This window comes from Arvicola amphibius, chromosome 4 (assembly GCF_903992535.2).
Source record: "Arvicola amphibius chromosome 4, mArvAmp1.2, whole genome shotgun sequence".
Taxonomy (NCBI): domain Eukaryota; kingdom Metazoa; phylum Chordata; class Mammalia; order Rodentia; family Cricetidae; genus Arvicola; species Arvicola amphibius.
The window spans coordinates 45,080,061-45,088,302 of NC_052050.1; the positions used below are offsets into that span (position 1 = coordinate 45,080,061).

The 8,242-nt window shown below is 46.2% G+C and overlaps 1 protein-coding gene across 1 annotated transcript; it reads right to left on the reverse strand.

Annotated features, from left to right (window-relative positions):
- Positions 1–2,738: 2,738 nt before the first annotated feature.
- Positions 2,739–8,240, reverse strand: Mrm3 (mitochondrial rRNA methyltransferase 3). The gene is made up of 4 exons (XM_038327357.2): positions 7,914–8,240; positions 7,466–7,710; positions 6,281–6,448; positions 2,739–3,524 (listed from the first exon to the last, which is right to left on the reverse strand). The coding sequence occupies exons 1-4, from the start codon at positions 8,225–8,227 to the stop codon at positions 2,992–2,994; spliced, it is 1,260 nt and encodes a 419-aa protein (XP_038183285.1). The 5' UTR covers positions 8,228–8,240; the 3' UTR covers positions 2,739–2,991.
- Positions 8,241–8,242: the final 2 nt, after the last annotated feature.

The following is an 8,242-nucleotide window of genomic DNA, read 5'->3' on the forward strand; positions in this document are numbered from 1 at the left end:
GCACTATCATTGATTTTTATTTTGTAACACAATACAGGGAGACAAACTGCAGGAAAGTGGCTTTATGCTGGCAAGATGTACTGCCTTCCTTTTAGTGCTTTCTGCTTTAGCAATTTCTAAGGTGTTGAGGGGAGACATGGCAGCAAGCTTGGTGGAGTGGGGTGACTTCTCCCAGCGCCTCCTAGACCCAGCCTGCTGTGACAGCCATTACAGTCCTCCTCAGCTGCTCTTCTGCCAGCTGTGTTCCAGCCTTTGTGGGCAACAGGAAAGTAAAAGGCTTTGGGCTCTTCTGGCTTCTAAAAGCGGACTGGAGACTGAGGGCCTCAAGAACCAAGCGTGTGTAGTACCCTGGGCAGGCAGCGCTCACCCTGGAGGACGCAGCCAACAAAACTGAAAACGGCTGATACTCTCTCCTGAATCACCCCAAAGCCAGGCCTCTGCCGCTGAGCACAGGGACTCTGCTTGCTCACTTGGTTCTCCCAGCGTTTTACTACAACTGAAGGATCAGAAAGGGACAGGGGCCGGCTCTAGATTTCTCTTGGGAATGCAGCCCAGTATCAAAAGATTCTATTCATTTATGCTGCAGAAAGCTGAAAAGCTGGAATTCACCCGTCTTTACTGCCGTATAGATCTTCAAAATGGTAGATGTAGTCTGTATCCTGGGGCTGCAGCTGAATCAGTGGTGGCTTGAACCCATGGCACACCTTTCACCTTACCTGGGGCAGATGAGAAATCTTCACATGCTTGTGCTAGAGGGAATTCAGAAGCTCTTCAGGTTTGCTGCTTCTGCAGAGCAGGAATTTGTTGTCAGAGGTTTCTGTCCCGCTCGGTCCCACAGCCGTTTAGTCCCAAAATAAACACACAGAGGCCTACATTATAAACTGATTGGCCTATTAGCTCACACTTCTTATTAACTAATTCTAACATCTTACATTAACCCATTATTCTTGTCTGTGTTCACCACATGGCTTGGTACCTTTTTCGGTGAGGCAGTCACATCTTTGTGTCCTCTGTGTCTGGGTCATGACTGCAGACTGAGTCTTTCCTATTCCCAGAATTCTCGTTCTTGTTGCCTCGCCTATACTTCTGCCTAGTATAATCAGCGTTTTATTAAAAATAATACAAGTGATAGGATAAAAGACCATTGTCCACTGTCCCACAGTAGGAATTGGTAAGCATGTTGCTTTCTCAGTTCTCCAAACTCTCCTGTCTCCTGAATCTCTACATAAGTGATTGCTACTTCTTATAAAGCCACCTTGAAGAGTGGCTCAGGTGCCTGAAGACCCCTTTAGAGACCCTGCCCATCACTGGCTGCTGCCTCTCACAGTCAGACTTGGGTTACCTGAGTCTGTGCCTGAACATCTGTGAGCTCAGACATCTGAACCTGAGTGCCCCTTGGGGTTCTCTCTGAGAGAATCAAGTACCCTGCAAACCCTGGAGTGTGGCATGAGGGACTGCCATTTCAATGTGATCGTGTCTGCCCTGAGCCAATGCTCCCAGCTTACCAAGGTCAATTACTATCATAATGCTATCTCTCTGCTTGTCCCAAAGAACCTTCTACATCACACAGCCAAGCTGAGCACCCCTCTGGAATGCTATGACTCCATGACAATACTTAGAGACAGATTCAAGCAACTTTGTCCTGAGCTGCTGGATATACTCAGGGTCAAAAGGCAGGCGGAGAAAGTTTCCTTTGCTACAGGAACCTGCTGGGTCTGTTTTCAAGCCCGTTCCTATGACCTGGAGGACAGACTTTGCCTTTGTCATTAAGGAGGATAAGGTTGCTTCTGGTACTGGGAATCGAAGCCCTAGTGTAGGGAGTGTGTGTGCATTGTGTGCATCCTTGATTGCATATAATAAATATGCTGAGTTTGTGGGGTTGCTAGTGTGTCTGCAGCACACAGTCCACTTATTCCCAGTATTTCAACACCCATTTCTTTCCCCATCACCCTTCTAAGGTACATGTCATGGAATCTTATGCACAGGTCTCTCAAGAGGATCTAGAGCACATGGTTCACAATGTTCAATATACTGGAAAGGCAATGGTGTGCAAAGGGTTCAGACCACAGGGAGTGGTTGACATGGAGAATAAGGTGAGGGGACAGGAGACAGAGTAAGAGACAATTATGCGTTTCTAAATGATCGGATATCAGACTGACAATTCTTCTAAATGCTTTTCTGGTGATTATTTAGGTACAGTGGGACCCTGGGAGCCTGGAGGAGTACTGTGCTGGAGGAGTACTATGCTGGAGGAGTACTGTGCTGGAGTACTGTCTGGTTTGTTTCATAATTAGTGACTGTTGGGGACACAGAAAGGATGTTTTGTGTTCACAGAGCATTAATAATATCAGGAATTTAGATGGTCAGTTGTGGCGCATGTCTTGGCAGAAGCAGGTAGATCTTTGAGTTCAGGGCCAGCCTGGTCTACAATGTGAGTTCCAGGACTATCAGGACTGTTACATAGAGAAACCCTGTCTCAAAAAACCAAACCAAAACAAAAAGGAATGCCAGGAATCTTAATCATGCAGGGGTGTCTCCTCAATGGAGATAAAAAAAAAAAAATCAATGCCTACATTCCATCTAGAAAACCCAGAGTGGAGTTAGTTAAGGACCTGGTGAGGTTTTTGCTATCTGTGTAGGCAGATGTGCTGGGATCAAATAAGCTTTCAGTGGATTTTCCTACAACACTGAGGACATGCTTTTAGTGTACTTATAATTTTAAATCCACTGCTCATGGGGAAGCTATTCAAAACTGTTTATTTACATTCCAAATAAAGGCAAACACCCTTTTCAATTAAAAAAAAATTTTGACCTTTGTTAGTTAATGAGGAACAGCAGAAACTAATAGACATTCATATTTTTCCAGTGACCACATAATGGCGGCAATGCCTACCTCCTAGCTCCTATGTTATCACCTTGGCAGGCCTCCTAACATCATTCCAGTGCAGCAGGCGCTGGAGACACCCTCCCACTGAGGATTTCTGTGGTCCTTCAGTGGTAACTCCTGTCCCTGGTCATGTCTTCCACCTTTATCCTCAGCTGCCTTTTCCCTTCAAAGAGAAGGATGCTTGCAGCCATGGCTGAATTCAGGCTGTCCACTCCAGGTACAACAGGGATCAGCAGTCTCCTGCCACCAGTACTCTCAGCCAATTGCAGGGATTCCAGGCTCACTCCATGCGTCTCCCCACCTATCACCACAGCTGCTGGTGCTTCTGTCCAGTCCAAGTCGTAACTCTGGACCTCGAGTTTGGGAAGCCAATCTTTTCTGGTTTCAGTGTCTAGGTCCTCTTCTTCATACTTGCGAAACTTCAGGAATCGTCGATCACATGTCCAGTCACGGTCACTAGCTTTATTGGATGTCTGAACCTGAGCATAGAGACCACAGTTGTCCGCCACATGGACTCGGGTGTCAGGGGGCAAGTGATCGGGCACTGTTTCCCATTCCAGATTGTTTACAATGGGCACCTGGAAATGTGCTCCCATGCCTGCCCGGATCACTTTAGGCTCCCAAGCATCCACACAGCCTAGAAAACAAAAGATATAATTGTGACTTTACAAACCCTTCCTAGACTACAAAGGGAACTCTGAAGTAAATCCCTTTAATTCTAACGAGGAGATAAAGCAAGAGTTTTCCATTAGAGCCTTCTCCATTGCTGGGAGCGAGAACGGCCCATTCAATGACACTGAGCAGCAAAGGGACTAGAAGACTGACTGCTCCTAGTGCTGGAAATAGACTTTGTTCATCTCATTGTGCACAGTGCCGGGCACTGCAGGGGATGCAACAGAGACTAGAATATCACCATAGACCTCTGGGGACTCGAGATGTCAACTGAATCAGGTGACTGCAGTATCAGTGAGAAAGCATAATGGGGTAAAAGACAACTCTATACAAAGTCAGGTTTACCAGAAAAAACACTAAACATCTAAGAGACCATGACACTGAGCTGGCTCCTACAAGCCAGAGGATCTTGCTGGAGAGAGATCCAGCAGAGGACAAAGAGACAGGGAGTGAGCAAGCATGCCTCTGATAGGCAGGGTGGGGTGGAACAGGAGCAGAGCAGGAGCCAGACAGTGGCCAGCATAATGGAAGCAGTGTAAGACTGAGGAGTACAGAATTCTAGTAAGAGTATGCCACCAAAGGATTCAAGCAAACCAGTGACAGAATCTGACTACTCATTTGACTTCAGTCTGGACAAGAGCAGACTCCTTCTACTAATAATGGGCAAATCGGGTAGAAAGTTCATGTAGCAATCCAGAAGGAAGCAGGAACCCAAACTAAGTGGTAGCTCTGTCCTTGCCTCGGGTCCTCCACATATCGCAGTGAGAAGGCCAGAAGAACCTATTCTGACACAGTCACATCCAGTAAGGGCTCCTCTGTGTTGGCTGCCCAGCAGATACTGACTTCTCCTTGTGCCTATCCTCAAACTGAAGGAGGGCATCTCACCATCTCACAAGGTTTACTTGTGACAAGTTATTTTAAGAGTTAACTTGTCAAACTTAAGGTAGTATCACTCAGACTAACTCTCAGAAGAGGCTAAGACACACAGAATGTACCCAGGCCTAGACATATCCCCCACCTATATGGGCTTTGCCATGCATTGCAGGGAACCAGAAATGGGAGCTGGGCTCTAGGCCAAAATGAAGAAAGGGCCTGGATGGGCCTGGATTTGTGAGAGCAACTGTCTAGTTTCACTTCTTCATCCAGTACGGAGTAAGGAAAAGGTGAGAGCCCCCTCCTCATATCCTTGATGCCGGGCATCACACCCAGTGAAGAATATCCTATTCTTTCCCCACCTCCTTCATACCGGCCAATGGTAACAAATGAAAATGGTATAAGCTATATGAACACATTCCCAAAACCACAACTGCGATCAGAGCACTCAGCAGCAGAGTGAGTGGGGCACTGAAAATGGAACACCAGCAACTAGGCCTCACACTGCTACAGAACTGTACTTGGACAGTGTGAGTCACAGGAGAGTTGAAAGGAGCAATTTAGGCAAGTCTCAGCAATGACTGTACTATTAGTTTATATTTAATAGCAGCTTGGGTGTTTCTGATGAGTGATATGCTCCCTTCCCTCCCAGGGTATAACAGGCATTTTTGACATGTCTCAACTGCGAGCCAGGTTTGTTTAAAAACAAGCCTATTAATCCCCTCCTGGTGAGAAACATACATGTAATAAGGTTAATTTGTGTGTGATTTGTGAAATTACATTTCCCCAAGGCTAAGAAAGATGTAGCAGGACATATAATCACTCTGGTGACAGCTTTCCTTCCACAGACTCAGAACTCAGGGGTCAGGAAGGGGGTCGTGGGTACTTGTACACCGTATGGAAATGGATTGCTATGACTGGTGTAATAAAAAGCTGAACGGTCAATAGCCAGACAGGAGATATAGGGAAAAGAAGACAGAGTCACCAGCCAGATGCAGCGGATGGAACATGGGTAGCACTGGGAGATGAGGTAGCAAGCCATGTGACAGAACACAGAATAAAATAAACGGGTTAATTTAAGTTATAAGAGCTAGTGGGACAAGTCGAGCTAAGGCCAAGTTTTTATAATTAATAAGTCTCCATGCTGTTATTTGTAAGCTGGATGCCCCCCCACCCAAATCCTACTACAGAGGGCTCATATACCCAATACTTTGAGAACTCAAGATAAACACAGGATCCAAAACCAAGTGTTAAATTTGGCATATAACAATTAATGTACATTTATAGAATTGGAATCTATTTCTTCACGCCAATGACTTAAAACTCTGAAACAGTTCAGCAAGTCTTAAAATAATTTTAAAGGAGAAGCAACATTTACTGAATCCTTATTTGCATCATTTCAAGAAATCTTAACAAACAAACAAATACCAACGATAAGGAAGATTTTATTATTCCCACTTCACAGACGAGGGATTGACATTTAGTGTATTGCACACAGTCAGCCCAGGGCAGATCAGAGAGCCAAAGCCACGAGTGTCTGTCAGGAACCCGAACTCACTTAGAAGCAGCCAGCGAAACCACTGGGGAAGAGATGCTTTCACCTTGCTGGAGAGATGGCTCAGCATTTAAGAGTGCATCCTGCTCCTGCAGAGAACCTAACAAACGGGAGCTTGACCCCCAGAACCCAAGTGGACAGCTCACAACTGCCTATCTACAGCTCCAGGGGAACTTGTACCTCTCACTTCTGCAGGCACCTGCACTTGCCCACACACAGACATACACATAATTAAATTATGTACACATAATTAAAAATAAAATAAACCTTAAAAAAAAAAGAGGTGTCCTTACCTTTGGTGAGTAAGACTTTACTGCAGCCTGCTCCAGCTGCAGACCTCAGAATTGTCCCCAGGTTCCCAGGGTCACGGAGATTGTCACAAATCAACACTAAAGGCAGTGAGTGGTGAAGCTGAGTCTTTGGATATGTCATCTTAGAAGGGGCAGGTTTGGCAAAAATCCCTGAAGAAACAACATAAGAAATTTGCTTGTCTTGAGTGGGCATGAGAATGGCTTGACTTTTTTGTTTATTTATCTTTCTTTATGTAGTCACAATTACCTAGTGAAGACAGGAATACATTATGGCTGCAAAATTTCAAACAGCCTGGCATCCTGTTTTTGTTGCTTCTAGAAGTGCTAGAATCAGCTCCAAAGTTGTATGCATGCTGGGCAAGTGCTGTATCATTGAGGATGCCCCAAACCCTGTTCTTTTGTGTGTGATAGTGTTGTTATGTAGATTATGATGACCTAGCAGTTCTGTTTCCAGCCGTTGCCCCCACACCCACAGCGGTTTTTGTCAGTGCTGAAAAAGCATGGTAGATGTGCCGATGATGTAGGTGAGTGCATAGAGTACAGAAAGGAGACAGTTGAGAAGCAGATCAAGTAGAGCGGTGGTGATGCACGCCTTTAATCCCAGCACTCAGGAGGCAGAGGCAGGCAGATCTCTGAGTTCAATGCCAGCCTGGTCTACAAGTTCTAGGACAGTTAGGGTTACACACACACACACACACACACACACACACACACACAAACCAACAACAACAACAAAAAACCAAAAGCAAAAACAAAACAAATTGGTGAGAAACTGAATCAGTTGCCAGTAAAAATACAATTAAGGGCTGGAGAGATGGCTCAGCGGTTAAGAGCATTGCCTGCTCTTCCAAAGGTCCTGAGTTCAATTCCCAGCAACCACATGGTGGCTCACAACCATCTGTAATGGGGTCTGGTGCCCTCTTCTGGCCTGCAGGAATACACACAGACAGAATATTGTATACATAACAAATAACTATTTTAAAAAATACAATTAAAACACAAGCCTGAGACTCTTATATTTTCAGATATTTAAGATTAGCAAATATCATTTTAAATTTGATTTAAATAGAATTTGTTGCCCTAAGACAAGTATGAAGAAGAAAGCCTAGGACAGTACACTTGTCCGAAAAAGAAATTCTGGATATTGATATACTGTAAATCACTGACCCATTATTCCTTGCGGCGTTACTAGGTCGGACCAATCCTTGATATCTTCAAATTTCACTTTAATGAGGCTGACACCTTTCAGTTTATCCACCGGCAACTCCTTCACGTATTCCAGACGGCTGAAAAAGAACACCTTCGGCACTGCTCCAGCCTTGAGAGCGTCTGCAATCAGCCTGCGACCTTCCAGGAGGATCTTCCCTTGCTTTTCCCGAAAAGACCTGGACTTTACTATTGTCATGACACTGCTGCAGATAGACACGGAGAAGAGCGGTTATTAACGTTCTCGCCCTGGGACGCACGTAGTTCTAAGAGACACGCAGAGCTTGGCGGAGGCACAGACCTCAAAAAAGCCTCCCCCTTTGTTCACAGTAGAAACCTAAGAGCCAGAGGCTACGCTGTGGGACAGGAAGAGAAGCGGGAAGAGTCGACAAGCCTCAAGACACGTTACCTTAGCCTCCTGTCCCCGGGAAAGGCCTTGTCATAGCGAAGCCCTGTTTCTTCCCAGGAGTGAGGTGTCTGGGATGGGGATGTCTCAAGAGGGTGTTTAAGTCGCTGCTCCTGAGAAGCGGCCTCAGGGACCGCCTTGCGAGGCTGCTTGTCAGGAGCACGCTTCCGTTCCTCCACCTGTCCAGAGGGATGCAGCACTCTCACCGGGCTGCGCCGCAGCGCCCGGACCCAGCGCCGCGCGTCGAGGTCCCGAGCCTGGACCACCCGCAGCAACGGTCTCACGGAACAGAACGTAACCTTCGCGGGCGCGGCCATCTTGGCTACACCGCG